Source organism: Thermobia domestica, chromosome 3 (genome assembly GCF_964235325.1).
Source record: "Thermobia domestica chromosome 3, izTheDome1.hap1.1, whole genome shotgun sequence".
Classification (NCBI taxonomy): domain Eukaryota; kingdom Metazoa; phylum Arthropoda; class Insecta; order Zygentoma; family Lepismatidae; genus Thermobia; species Thermobia domestica.
In genome coordinates, this window is record NC_137456.1 from 151,488,471 (window position 1) to 151,504,296 (window position 15,826).

Below are 15,826 nucleotides of genomic sequence, written 5' to 3' on the forward strand. Positions count from 1 at the left end.
CCAATCGAATTTCGTTGAGATTCGATCAGTAGTTTCCGAAACATTAAGTACCATATGCAAGGAGACTCGCGTCGAGCCTGCTTCTAGCAAAAGCTGCTCACCAAATATAGCAATTTTTATTCATATAGCCTTGGCTATTTGTCCACTAAATTTGGCTAAGATCTGGGCAGTAGCCTGGGCACATACAAGGCAAGCCAAGCCGAGCTCGACCTCAGATGTGGTGACCTTATTTCTTGGACGATTGGTTACTTGCAACCGAATTTTGTTCTGATCTGTAGAGTAGCTACCGAGAAATAAAGTTGTACATCTAAGGTGAGTCTGGCTGAGCCTCTTCCTGGCTGAATCCGACAACGTAATAAAGCGATCGTTATTTCTTAGGCGATGGGCGACTTGCCAGCCGAATTTCGTTCAGATCCGGCCAGTACTCACCGAGAAATAAAGTACCACATGGAAGGCTAGTCAAGTGAAGCCAAGCCTGCCCCTGTCCAAGTCTAGTCGTCAAATATAGCATTTTTTATTCATTTGGCCATGGGCTTCGGCATAGATCTGGTTATAGTTACCGAGAAATAAAGTAACATATATAAGGCAAGTAAATAAAGTAAACAAAGTAACATATTAAACAACTGAGCCTTGTCACTAAATATAGTGACCTTTTTACACGATAATAACTTTCCCACCGAATTTGGTTTAGATGCGGCCAGTACCTACCATACATATATAGGCCTATATATAGTTGAGTTTGAGTTTAACGTCCCTTTTAGAAGCGAGGCTATATGAGACGGGATCTACTGATTAACGTGGAATCCGAACCACGTGAGCTCCCGCCGGAAATCGAACCGAATCTCCCGCGTCAAAGGTGCGTACGCTAGCCGCTTAGCCACAAAGGGGCTGAGAATATCTATATATCTACATCTATATCTATACAGCACCACGCACATACAGTACAATATATACATGCATATATATATATATATATATATATATATATATATATATATATATATATAATATTTACAAACATTCACCTGGTTTTAAACCACATACTTCTGTGTGCTGAAGCCAGGAGATAAAAATGATTTATACAATATTGTACGTTTGGTAACAAAACAACAAAACATTTATTTCTGAAATATTGTATAATAAAACTGACCGATTAGTTTTTTGAAAAAATTGTCTGAGAAGAACTAACATCCAAGAGTAAACTCCCCACTGTAAATTTTTGAAAATGAAAATTGATTAATATCATAATGTATGTTTGGTAATAGAACATTTATTTATGAAATTTGAACAAAATTGCCGTTGTCGTATTTGAAGAAAATCGTCCGAGAAAATCTCACCACCAAGAGTACATTATAAATTTTGTATTTCCCAACGAAAATTATTTATACTCTAGTATATGTTCAACAACGGAACATTTATTTATGAAATACGTATGAACGATATCGTTTGAAGAAAATTGGTCAAGAAGAACTCACTCCCAGCAGAGTTAACTACTACTCCTGGATTTTTTCCATAGAAACGGCATGCACTACATGGTAGGGTTGTTAATGAATTATTGTTTTATGACAAATAAACGAAACTGTTATAGAGCCGTTTTCGAGAGAAAGCCTTGCTTTTTAATTTTTTCCTTGAGTGAACTTTCCTTATGTTTGGGAGTAGGACGAAAATTCGAAAACCTCTCTGGAGGTTATTAAAAAAAAGTTTAAAATTTGTGGAGATGCTTCTAGGTGGGTGTATATGATGGCGGCCAGATGAGCAGATATTGGAAAATCACTTTTTCGATATGTACCTACAATTAAATGCAGAATATATCATGCAAAGTATATTCTGAATCATTGCATTGGCATACAGATATGAAAGCATGGCCTTCCTTATTTAGTAAGAGATACTTTTACCCAAAAAGCCTTTCTTTATTCCTTTTTTAATATTTTCTATCAATAATATACCTATTGTTTGAATTTCGCACTGGTATACAGTACTTGTAGCTATATCGTATGCAATGAATACTTACTGGTTTTATTCACGTTTTCTTGCGAAAGGTTATTATCCCCTTGTTCAGTTATTCCTTCATGATCTGTAAACAGAAATACATTATATACATTGTTATTTATTCGATTCAATTCTGTTTTCTATATTAGAATGTCTTTAAATACCAACGCATGTCTGAATAGTTTGTGTTCTTACATCGCAAGAAGCAGATCACAGATTTGGATTCGTCAATCAGCTACTTATCGCTATAACTAAAGAATTTTACGTTTTTATTTTTCTCATCCATATCAACTGAATAATGAGACAAATCAGTCTTTTACACATTTTATTAATTATTTGTGTGTCAAATGACTTCAAATTGTATCTACTGATGCAGATCTGGTAAATACCCACAGGTAGATAAATTGAAAAATGGATATTTACTTGAGTACCTCAGTCCTTACCCTTTTTCTATTTACGCATCCAAAAACTTGGTATTTCATGAAAATTTATATTTTTTAGTCATACTGATAGTTTCTTGTGCATTTTATTTTTATGGTATAGTTCCAAATTTCGTGCGATGGATATTTACTTTGAATCGTAAAACAGACCTTAGTGTGCATATGGTATTAATATTTAACAACACACAAGAAAGTCATATACTGATGATGCATGGTATGTGTGTTTCTTGCGTAAAAGGGGGCTAGAAGGCGCATCTTTACTGCGCCTAAGACTAAGTTTGAGTCCCAAAGTTGGTGCATTACAACATAGTGACTGTAGACGTCAAACAGTATCTACGTACTACATGTCAGATTGTACACTTATGTCCAAAATGATTTTCGCATATCTATAACAGTCTTCTTGTAAGAATATAATTTGATAATGATTTTGCAGGGTACTTTTAATACTGATACTATGTGTATAATTGGGAAATATATATTTGTAGTAAATTTTATAAGAAAATAATTATAAATGCGAAAATTAGAATTAATAAAACACAATGCTGTTAAATACATAAAAATGTTTTATTTTTGTTTTATTGTTCTTACTTATTGATCTTTTGACGTGAAATTTGCCACATACATGTCTATGCCGATTATACACATACTAACATTATAAGAAATACCAGGCGAATTCGTTATCAAATTATATTGCTACAACAACATATTTATAGACATGCAACAATAATTTTGGACATGAGTGTACTTGCAAGAGAAGACAATTAGAACACGGCAAAGTAAAACATGTCCAGAAACCAGGTTTGAACATAGATTGTTTGGTGAACTCTTACTCTGTACCAAGCAATAATGTTCAATTTGCCAAGCGATATTGCCACATCATCATATTTTTACTGAAATCTAGTGCCTTAACAATACCCGGAAATCAAATTTCATTTATAATTTTGTCTCATTTTTTAAAATCTCCAGCAGTTCACGTTGAAGACGGGTGCAAGCTTTAGAACACCGGATGTAGATCTAACTAGATATATGACAGAACTCCGTCACGTTACCTGAATCTAACACTAAATCATTTATATAGCAACTGAACCAATGACTCTAAATATATTTCAGTGTCAGTGTGTTATTTTTCTTTATTTATAAAAGCGTATCAAGCGTATCCTTCAAAAATTTAGTACCCACTTACTACCCCACTAAAATCAATCCTAGTTACGCTACTGTTTATAAATTTGTTCTATTCTATGGCGAAATTTTTTTTTTTTTTTTAATGTCAACTGGAAATTCAAGTTAACGGTTCAATATCCCGTTTCATGTGTTTTCACGCCAACTAGATTACTTGAAGATAGAAGAAATAAATTAGAACAAAATTCTAGAAAATGTCTATGTGGTCCGCCTATGTCAAGCATCAGAAAAATTGTAATTGATTGCAAATAAAATAGTTATTTTTTGGTTATGGAGTTCTACATGATTATAGAATCCAACTAATAAGCTTACATGTTCCACAGTCTGACCTGCAAATAACCTGCCAATAATGGCAGTTGATGACGATGATGATGATAGAGTCTAAAAATAATAATTTTGTATTTTTTCCCACCTTTGATGGCAGTCATTTTGGTTTGACAAGACCCGTTGATGTTTACGTTTGAATGTGTTTCCGTTAACTTACCTTACATAAAAAAGGTGAACCCTAGACTAATGAAACAAAAATCAATTTATTAAAAAAAGCCTATCTTACATATTTAATGAACTTTGCATGCACAATAGTCCAATTCACCTAATCATTTCATATTGAAATTGACAAATTTGTAATGATCGAAGGTACATCAATGCATGAGGGAAGATAATCTCATGCTTAGTTTTTTGAACTGTGTAGCCTGCAAAATATACTATATGAAAAACAGAAAATAAACACTGAAGTATCTTCCTTCAAACATGGAAAATGTCAACAAAAGTAAAATTTTAGACACCCTGTTATCTTTGTTTGGACAAACTTTGGAAATGTGAAATTGTAATAGATAAACCCACTATTGTGTATAATATCATACTTAAGACGTATCTACAAGCCAAGGTACAGGACGTTACAAATCGAGTAAGGATGTATTAAATAGACTATGTCCAAAGGGAAAGCAGTGATATCAAACTTTGATGTATCACAATCTTGTTTTTTTTTTTTTTCAATTTTTATTTCATTAGAAATTAAAACGTGTGAACACTGACAGAAACTGAAGTCACAAAAATTGCAAGCTGAACTGTTTCATCATCCAGTTGATTTTCTTGAAGACTAGTGACAGTTTGAAGCCCTGGCTTCATTCCCGGCAGAAATCGGGAAAGTCAAATACATACTAGTTGCAGCTGAAATGACAAAAAGATACAGTATATCATATAACACTAGTCGTTGACGTTGTAACAACCGAAACAGTGGACAATTTCTTGTAGAGGAAATTATTCTAGATTTGGTGTATTTAGATATTAATTGGATTAATTGGAGCAAAAAGTCTTTGATATCCATTTTAAATTCTGTTCTAGTTTCAATCATTCTGACATTGCACTTGTGGAAACTGTGAGAAACCGATCAAAATGTCTCACGCTAGTTCTTTACATCTCCTTTGCGGCAAATACATTTGTTCAAACAGGGACTAAGTGTATAATTTTCTTCTGATGTACGGATCGGAAGCTCGAACCTTTGCAAATTGCCAATTAGGGACGACTACGCATATACAAGTACGCAGGGGATTTTTAACTATGAATAGAGAAGCAATACGAATAAACCTATTAGAGACTCACGAAAAAGAGAAGGCAAGAGGAATGAACAGGTTAAATTTAAAGTAAATCAGAAATTACTCTTGTTTTCACATTTCGATAAAAAGGAGTCGCTGAGATTTGGTTCAAATCTTGCCACGGACCAGCCATTGTAATTACTAAAATCAACTCAATTTTATATCATATTGAACTAACTCCTTTAGAAATAAAATTTAAGATATTTTTATCGACTGGTTGAAAGAATTCCAATGGGGCACTCAACAGTAAAGAACAAAAATAACCAGAAACGAAGTTTGCATTCAAATTACGAGGAGAAAAACAAGATGGGAAGACAATAACAGTACATGAAAGCCAGTAACCATAGCTCACGCACACAAAGGACCTCGTGTCTGCCAAGTAATTTGATTTATCAAGCAGAAAAAGAAAAAAAGAAGGAAAAATGATCTATACTCCGCAATGGACCTACATTTGGCCACAAGGAAAACAGTTAACATTACTCGTCAACGGAACCACATCCTCATTGCGGTCGGAGTTAACTTATGTTTAACCTATATCTTCAGACAGAAAGGCTTTGAACGAGACATTACGAAGACTTTCAACTTACAAACTCGTCATTCGGTGAGCTTTACTATAGAACACAGCAATCTATCTGGTCAATTCGACTTCAATTCCATTTTTGACCTTTAACATTTACATCAAACAATAAGTTCCATAAAAACTGTTTAGAGACACGAATAGTATATGCTACACAATCAGTTTTTGGACTTTCAATTACATTCCTCGTCTCCATATCTCTTATAGCTTTATTAGTAGTGCTATTAATAATCGCCGTTGAATTTTTATATTTCTTGCTTAACCGTGCGATGCAAAACAACGTTTGAGTGATGTACATATTTTTCTTCCAGTATGTTACATTTACAAGTGCTCTTATCCATCGCGTCATCATGATAGTTCTATTTTTATACACTTCTATGTGATCCATCACAGACTGGCATTAAAATCACCACAAGATCCTACTATCGAAATCTCGCTACCAATCAGAGAGGAAACTCCCTGTTGCAAAACCACTACACATACAGTGAATGGAAACTCTTTTGGTGGTTTCCCAGTATCTATCAGTGTTCTGATTTATAAATTTTAAATTAATCACCACTAAGTTTCCAACGTCAGATCCTGGTTGAATTGAGGAAGAACTGCATGTAATAACACCATTGGAGATATTCTCTCTCATTGACACTAATGTTAACTTCGTTGTTCAAGCGCTACGATGTATCAGTTTCACATTTTTATGGTAAGTGTTTGCGATTTATAGTGCCTATTTTTACGGATCTAATCAATTCGTACTAGTGCCATCTCTTTTTCATACAAAAAAATAATATTTCAGATTATTTTCTAAGTATCTTTATTAAAGAGATGTAATATCCTGACCACGTTGGCTATAAACAACAGACAACACATCAACTGTACCATGCTATGCAAAAATGAACTAAGCGCCAAACTTTGAAAATCCACGTAAATGCGACGATTGGTTCCTGATAAGCATTAGAACGTTTTGCACAATCGAAAAGAGAGGAAAACCAACACCTTTCCAAAAAAAGAAACATAATTTCACTTTTGATTACGGCTACATTAATGCTGGACATCAACCTTTATACGTAAGTTTCTTAAAAGTATGAAAGTGGCGCTTAGTTCGTTTTCACAGGACACGGTACAACTGTCAAATAACCACCACGTGAATCGAAGAATAAAGACAGCAACGATGATGGACGAGAATTTCCGAAAATCAAGTGTGAAAAGAGGAGCACCAAATACTTCAATATCAGATTGTCTGGGATTGATCATTCCTCTCTCTTGATTGCTTGAACCTCAAGATACTCTTCACACCTCTAGATTGCTTGGGCCTTGAAAAACTCCCTTTCCTTTGTCGGCTGTGTGAGCCTTAAGAAACATATCTCGACTGCCTAAGTCAAAGAATTATCCTACACAAACATTTACCATACCGTCTAATTACTGAGGTTAAGAAGAAAATCTGGAAAAGCCACATATATACATCTTCGGACACAGTTTTTGTGAAGAAATTCCGTACCATAGTAAGCTCGTAATTAAAAAGTGCAGCAAGAAAATATAAAATCTCGAGTATGATTATCCTATATCAAAACACTTACCAGCTCACATTGTAAAATACTCAAATCTTGCAGATAGAAAACTTAGGATGTCCCTTGAATGTACAATCGACCATAATATATCATAGTTATCGGTAGATACATTATACTCTCTATGTGATATGTTTTGTTGAAATCAAAAGATTGACTCTCTTGTTTTGCTTCAGTGGTGTTACCCACTCGTGGCTCTGGGAAGAAGAGTACCAGCCATTCCTGCAGGAAATGCTCCGAGGAAAAAAGTCCCCGCAGAAGTACCCAAGGAATGTAAATCAGTTCAAGGGGATCCGTTGTTATGGCTTCTGGTAAGGAGATCTATTTTCAATTGTTATTCTTTAAAGTAACTCTCTGGCTACAAAGGTAGAAGTACCCTCTTCCACCATGGCCAATTCGCTGATTGGAAATCCCAAAAATACTCTCTTGCGACGAAGTCCCAAACATTTTTTATGACGCTGTGAGTATGTATATAATGCTCGAAATGGATCGTTTACTTCTGTATGATATACACTGACACTTGTTCCTTCCATTAATTTTCATACCGATACCTTTGATAGTGAGATTACCATGTAAAGTTCTTAGTTGGATGGTACACTTGAAACTTCATGTGTAAAAAATAGCCGTATAAGCTACAGCGCTGGCGTTCGGCATTTCTTGTTTAGAGCACAGGTTATATAGGAATATTTCGAGAACTGGGACATCGTTAATCTTACAGAAATAAAAGGAAGTGAAATATTGTTCTTCGGAATTGGAGCACTTTTTATTTACGTGAAAGTATTTTGTTATGGAGAGACGAAACAAAACGCCCGTGGTTGGTTGGTTCTGAAACCTATTCGATTTTTAACATATGTTTGATTTCAGAAACAGAAAAGTCGGTTTCGATTTTCAAAACCGAAAATGTTATGAAACGTGAACATTACTATGATCTACGACATTTAAGAGTTGTGTAGTGCGTAATGCACGGAATATTCTCAATCTTTAGAAAATACATTGCAAGTAACGGCTGAATATGTAGATGATGGAAATATTTCTTAGATCGAGGTAAAGAAAACAAAGTATAACGTCTATTAAAGAATTTTTAATTCATAAAGATTTTGAAATAATTTCGAAAATGGCGCGCCAGGTCAAACTCTCGGTTTCGGATCTATAATCTTTTTTAAATAAGTTTCAACCAGACACTACGTATGTTCAAGTGCCTCAGAGGAGGATAGGTCCAGCGAGTCACTCTAACACTAATTTCTGTAGATTATACCTAAACGTGTAAGATTCTAATATTTTTTGCCAAAGAAATGAAAGCCCCTGTACATGTGTATTAAATTATTGTAAATGAATCTTCAAATTTCTTTTCTTAATTAAATGTCTTTTTACCTGTAAATGGAAGCGTAACAGTTTCAGGTCCTGGATTGTTGACCTCAAGTACTGAGTTCATAGCTCTTTCCTGACGGTAGGCGCTGGCAATTGTTTTCTTGTTAATGGGTTCTGATGGAGCTGCATCACTCCAAACAGCAACGCATATAATCACAACAGCTACGATGCTACAAATCAATGACCACTTTATAATTGCCATCTTGTCAACCTGTACAAAGAAAAACGAAGATGATTCTGATATTAGTTTTTTTTTAAAAAAAAAAAAAAAAAGTACGAAGCCAAATCTAAAAAGGTTTAATGCAACATTAATTTCTATTTGAATTGTATTTCTAAATTCAAATACTCTTTTATTCGAATAGAGAGTCTCTACTGTTATTGAGAAATTTCCCTCACCTTGCAAGGGATATACCACGTACTACGCCCAATATCGGATGAGTTGAACACAAGCGATATGAGTTGGATTTATATATGCTACCAACGAAACTTGCGATTGCTGTGCAGAAATTAAAGACGATAGGTAGCAAAAGCCTCTGACGCCTTGCGAAGCCTTATTCAGCACGTCATATTAGTCATTATATACACAAAGCAACGAGTCCTAGCAACTGACAGAACTGTATGTTGTTGCCTTCGGTGGCTCGCAACACTAACTATCGAGTTTCTAACCATTGGTAGGCAAACTATGACCTGCGAGCAGGATGTGACTCTCCTGAAAGTTATATCCAACCCGTGACATGATTCTTAATCTCGGAAATGAAGATACTGACACTGGTTGACATTGTTGATTTCAATGAATATTAGAAAGGCTGTCGCAGAGAAGGTGAATCATTTTATCTAATTTGGCAACACTGTGTATGGTCTCAGCACTAGTCTTATCATGTAAGATGACTAATTCTGCATCGTTACAAGTTACCACACATTTCTTAACTACGTTAGTTAGCAGTTCTCTCCATGTTTTGTGTATAAGAATTTTTCGCGATGAGTATTCAAAATGAACAGTAACATGTCATAAAATGTTGAGAAAAGTGCTGCGGAAACATATGCTATGTTCCAACAGGCATACACCGATCAAGACAGAGTGACTACAACCACAGTGTTCCGATGGTACAAGTTGTTTCAAAACCTGCGCGTATCAGGCACTTTGCTTCCGCATCCATGATTAACGAAACGGTAGTGAATACTGTTGCAGCAATTATTCGTGATGATAGGCATATGTCTGTGAGGGCGTTAAGTACACATTTGGGCATATCGAAGGACACCATCCAGCGAATTTTGAGTGACCATTTGAAAATGAAGAAAGTTGTTCTGCGTGGGTTTCGCAATTCTTACATCAAAACGGATGCAGCAGTGTGTTGATGTTGGCACCCAATGGAAGATACGTATGGAAAATGATCTTTTCATTCTGGATCGAATCATAAATGCCGATGAAACATGGATCCATGACTTTGATCCTGTTACAAAATAAAAAAAAAAAGCAACAGATGGAAGTTGCCACAGTCGCCTCGAAAGAAGAAAGTGCTTCAACAGAAGAGTTCAAGTATGGTATACTAATCGCATTTTGGGATCGAAGAGGTATGGTGTACCAACGCATTGTTCTTCCCGGGCAAACGGTGAATACAGTATGCTATCAAGGGATCATCGGGACTCTGTGCCAGCACATAACAAAAAGGAAGTCATTTTTGAAGAACTTCTTCATATTGTACAACGATAATGCACGCCGGCATACCGCGTGGACTTTTCAGGATTACGTAGCGAAGAGAAAAGAATAGACATTTTCCCGCATACAGTATAAAATCTGCACCTTGCACCCTGCGACATTTGGCTATGCCACTTTTAAAGGCCATTTTACGTGGTCGTCATTTCATGACGAACAAAGAAGTGAACACCGCTGCGAAAGTTTACTTAAGTTCGCTACCTGGCGACGAAATTTCAGATATTCACATAGTGGCAGATATTTACATATAGATACTGGCTTGGCTGTCAATACTACCTATTTTGAAAAGATGAATATGGCTGATTCTGAATGCAAACTTTTTTGGTTTGTCAGTTTTCTCTTTCATTCTAATGATTCTTGAAGTTCTCCATGTACATGCTTGTTTTATAACTACTATGTAGTCACGACGTCTTGATCTATTGCACTCATGTTGATCTCAATCGGCAGCTAATGAAACAAAGTTTTCCCCTAGTACATTCGCTAGCCAATGAAGGAAGTTGTTTTCCTATACAGGAATTAGCCTCACCTTCTCTGCGACAGCTTTAGTATATTGGCCCACCTAAAGTATTTTTCTTCTATGGCTCCCTTCTTAAAATGTTTGTCCATCACTGGTCTGAAAGATCCAAATCTTTAGCCAATGCAATGCTACAAATTCAGTAATTCAAAATGTAATTATGTTTAATAGGAAGCTTTCGAATAAAGTATCTGCAAAACTAATTTACTGTAAACCAATGTTTTCTTCCAACTCACCCAGTTATGTAAATACCTCTTCGTAACTCTGTCGATACTAAAACACTACAGTACTAGGTAATCATCATAAAATCTGATAAACAATATTCCCTTTTTGTCAATTGATAATAGCGTCACTATGTGACGCAGCGCTGCTCTGAACAAATTCGCTGCATTTAGAAAATAGTTAGTGCATAGATATGAGAACGTTAAGAATTTGTTTTCTCTTGCAACGCCGTTGCGGCAAGGTAAAACTAAGTAACTCCACTCAATCCCACAGCCAATACCTAGCTAATTCTATATAATATATTAGTTCTATATTTTTAAAATACTTCGTTTTTCATATTTATTGAATAAAGTGTAAAATCTTAAAAAATAAAAAGTAGAAGTAAATAAGTGAATGCTTCGTTTCAAAAATGCATAGCTATTGTGATGCATTTCAAAAGTACGCGCCGTCTTGTAGGTCCAAAACGCGTAAGAACATTTTACTGAAATGAACGTCTAAACTATAACGTACAACTGTGCCAAATTACATATTTCTAATCGTAATATCTTTTTCCAAGAACATCGTTAAAGAAAAACCCTTTGAATCAAGTGTGGCATAATGAATTTTACTGTTGATGAGCAACGAGTTACTATAACGCTTCTGTCTGTACGAGATGAAAAACATGTGAATCTTCATTTCCAGCTGAATGTTTTTGTGGGAACAGAGCACTTGTAGAAAATAATGTTTGGAAGTGGGTGCGTTAATTCACAAGGGAGGAGACCAACGGATGATTTGCCAAGGATTTGACACCGAAGTTGTGTGACAACCCTTGACAGCATTATCAGTGTTAAGAACTTGGTGACAGAGGACAGACGGTGAATTGTGGAGGACATTGCAACTTAACAGGTCTCTAATGCGGCGGTGTGGAACGAATATTGACTGACAACTGTAGCTGGAAGCTGGAGATCAGTGACTCTTTCCCAGTTCACGTTTGGTCCCTAGTAATTGGACTAGGTAAAGAAGACGTCCAGTAAAACAGTTGCGATGTCTGCTGACTAAAACTGTGCTGCCATTTAACAATTATTTGACTCCGAGGTCAATATATTTATTACTCTGTTCAATCACGGAACACAATGACAGTCAACACAGTGGAAACATTCCTCCTCACTCCCACCAAAAGAATTTTGCATGTATTCCTAAACGAAAAAGTTCTATACGTCATATTCCGGGATAAAAGGAAGGCACTTCTAGCTAAATCAAAAAGAATCACTGGGCAGTATTGTGGAAAATTTGTGGAGCACAGATTGCTTCCTGCATTACAAGGAACTCTACCACTGCTCATAAGTTCAGAATGTCTCTTCCACTGAGACTCTGCATCACCACATTGTCCTAGACGTATTCCAGCACAAACACATCAAATCTGTCCCACACTTACTCTATTCCTCAGATATTGCCCACAGTGACTTCTGGCTATCACTCAAGCTAAATTATTCCTTGCAGAGCAGACGTTTTAGTCCAGAAGTTTCCTCTGGATTGCCTTATACCAGTGTCTCAAACACAGACCGCTATGACATTACAAGATGACTTCGCAAATGCTTTTGAAAGCTTCATGCACAAAGAGAGATGAAAATTAGAAACAGATGGAAATTACGCTGAGGAAAACGAAAAGATCTTAACTAAGCATTGAACATGATGGGAGTTATATGTAGAAACACATACTTTTGGGACGTAGACCGTATATTAAAAATGTGTGTGTGATGTTCTAGCATAACTCTGAAACGCCTAGAGGAATTTTAATCAAACTTGAACCTATAATCTAAGAAAGGATACTGTCGGAATAAGACCTCCTAGCACACCAAGGAGGAGGCGAAAACATAAAAATTATCGAAAATGAACGCTATTAGTGTCAAACTCATAGTCTTCGGGGTTCATGAGCTGATTGATGACAGTAACAACTCCTTTAAGTCCTATTTTAGTCTCCCAGTGAAGGTAAGACCCGCTGGTACGCCTTGGGAAGTAGCGATGCGTTTTTCGAAAAATCTGTTTTTCAATTTTCGGAAACTTCCTTTTTCGAATTTTCGTTTTTCATTATTTGAAATAAAATCGTTTTTTCTAATTTTTCGAAAAAAGCACTTTTCGAAAATATGTGGCCATCCCTATAGGGAAGTAGAAGGAATGACAGAAATGATCGAAAACGGCGGATAAGAGTGAGATAATTTCTAAATTTCAGGGTAGCTGGGATTAACAGTGATATTTCTGATCACGATTAAACCAAAATTCAGCCCCCTTAGTACTCCTGAGGGGTAAGGGGCTGTGACATGTAAAAATAATTGAAAATGACCTACATAGTGTCGAATCCATAGTTTTCAGGATTCCTAAGTTCTTGGTTACAGTTTTGATGCCCTTTTATTCCAAGGTCAGCTCTCAGTTGGGGTAAGAACCACCTAGCACTCCTAGCGGATGGAGGAGGAGACTTATAAAATGATCGAAAACGACCGATATTAGTGTCAATTCCGGTTAATGTCAATAGACCGCTATTAGTGTCAATAGACAATTTCCGGTTTTATCGTTGATCTCTGTAAAGCAGAAACAGTAACATTATACATAACGAGAAGCAGTTTTCTGAATTATTGCATTAAGAATATTACCTGTATTCTGAATCAAGAATATTACTATCAACTAAGATATTTTCATACACTTTTGCAAAGAAGAAATAAATGGAAACGGGATAGTAATTGTTTACCTCATATTTAAAGCCAGATTTCAGATTATGAAAAACAATTTTTCCTTCCATCAAGACGGAAATGTAGAACTTTTAACTGACAAATTTTTATCATTATGTGAACAGGAGTTTCTAATTTCTCCCCGAAGTCCTTTGCAACATAAATGTGGAATAAAATTAAGTCCAAGAGGACGTTTCGGTTTCTTTAACGGTTTCCCAACCTTCTCTAGTGTTACACAAATAAAAACAAATAAGTCACTGATCACATTTAGTCGTTAGTCACATTTAGACTTAGATTTTGTAGTTTCATGAATTTCATAATGTTGCCGAACTTTCTGTGTAAACGGACTGAAAGTAGTATGAAAAGTGCAATTAGAAATATATCGAAGCGTGGACACTTTTAGTTTTGGCATAAGCGGGTTCCCATTCTTTTCGTGATTCCATCCATAAATATGCTCAAAAAATACATGGTTTCGTTAGATTCATCCTCAAATTAAAATAAAGTGCAAAATTAGAAATTTATACAAAGATGGGAAAGAAATTTATATTTTTTATATTAGTGCCATGAACGTTAGATTTTGTAGAAGTTTCATTTCGATACTCGAAGAATTCTTTCTCGTCTTCTTGTCTCCATTGTCAAAAGGCTTTTCTTATCTCGTCTCGTCTCGTTTTGTAAATTTATGTGCACGAAATTTATGCCATGATTAATTTTCTTAATTTCATCTAGTTGTTATCAGAATTCTCCACGTCACACAAGATCCAACGAAAAATGTGATGTAACAAAATTTAAATCATATTCATAATAGGAGTGTGTTGTGTAATGATTTAGATGTCTTTTAAACATTGATAAATCCTCTTCATCGTGTTCGTTTAAGGTGGATCATCACCCGGAAGTCAGTACATATTTTAGCTTATTCCTTTAACTACTGCGCATTGAAACGTTACATAATATAAATTATAAAATAGTGTTGTGTTTCAGCTACAGTATAAGATACTGATTCATTTGGTTGCGTACTCTGATATCGAAAAAGGTAACAAATAAAGGAAAATATTTGATTCGTTTTACAATGAGCACACAAGATGGCTTAGATCTTACAAGAAACTCTCAGTTTTATGAAATTGTTATTTGTATGTATAAAGTGTTTTAAAGTAACGATCTCATTGCGAAATAAGTATATTGTTTGATCGTTTTCATGTCACGTTTCACATTTTATTTAAATATTACTTTACATTTTAGGAAATAGATTTTGAGAAGAAACTTGCGCAGAATGCCATAATGTGTTGTAGCTAAATTTGTACCTTTACTGTGGTAGTCAGTGTACGGAAGTTCTTGAATTCTAGCGCTGCAGTTCAAGAAGTGGTACTTAGCTGTGAATTGTGGTAAGATTCGAAAGCTAATTTCACCTTGTAAAAGGTTACCTTGTTCATATGCACTTTGCGTCTCACAGAGATTTTATAATTACGTTGAACAATAGACCGAATGCTATTGCGTACCTTGAATTCAATTTACCAAATGTTTATTATAATACAGGATATATGTTTTAAGGACTTTGGTTTACTGAAACTCCCGTATATATTTACCTTGTCAGTCAGTTCGGGAGACAAATACATCTCAAGAACTACTTGACCAGTCATCACCAAATCGGTTCAAACTATAAACAGTAAAAACTTAGGAATTGAATTCGTTTCTGAAGTCGATATTCGGACCGGAAGTGATATAAATTAACCATTTTCAGTTTTAATGGTAATCACTATAGAGTAAAAATTTTAATACTTAGAGAGATGCGGTTTTCTGCAATCGATTAAGCGTCCCAACAGTAAATTACCTCATCCCTCTAGTAAAACCACACGTGGTAGAAATCCATTAGAAATTCCGGTTTCAATATTGATACCGGAATTTAGAATCAATTTAGAATCAATATAGAACAAAAACAGTTCCAGATTGAAACAAAACTTTTGGAATCAATT

The 15,826-nt window shown here is 35.3% G+C and overlaps 2 protein-coding genes across 6 annotated transcripts in view; one reads left to right on the plus strand and one right to left on the minus strand.

Moving 5' to 3' along the window:
• The window catches only part of LOC145680814 (uncharacterized), a 106,473-nt gene that overhangs the window by 71,298 nt on the left and 19,349 nt on the right, over window positions 1-15,826 (minus strand). For both annotated transcript variants that reach the window (XM_081751890.1, XM_081751891.1), the window contains exons 2-3: window positions 8,711-8,918; window positions 2,012-2,074 (exon numbers count right to left, since the gene is read on the minus strand). In XM_081751890.1, coding sequence (XP_081608016.1) covers window positions 2,012-2,074; window positions 8,711-8,918 — 271 coding nt within the window. The remainder of the gene's footprint in view (window positions 1-2,011; window positions 2,075-8,710; window positions 8,919-15,826) is intronic.
• The window catches only part of LOC145680813 (uncharacterized), a 93,576-nt gene that overhangs the window by 32,273 nt on the left and 45,477 nt on the right, over window positions 1-15,826 (plus strand). For 2 of the 4 annotated variants that reach the window (XR_014130683.1, XM_081751887.1), the window contains exon 2: window positions 7,516-7,650. The exons of 1 other annotated variant lie outside the window; for it this stretch is intronic. Coding sequence is in view for 2 of the 3 variants with exons in the window: in XM_081751887.1 (XP_081608013.1) it covers window positions 7,516-7,650 (135 nt within the window). In the remaining variant the exon portion in view is untranslated. Of the gene's footprint in view, window positions 1-7,515; window positions 7,651-15,095; window positions 15,239-15,826 lie in introns of those variants that run through there. One more of the 4 variants, XM_081751888.1, reaches the window with a different exon arrangement.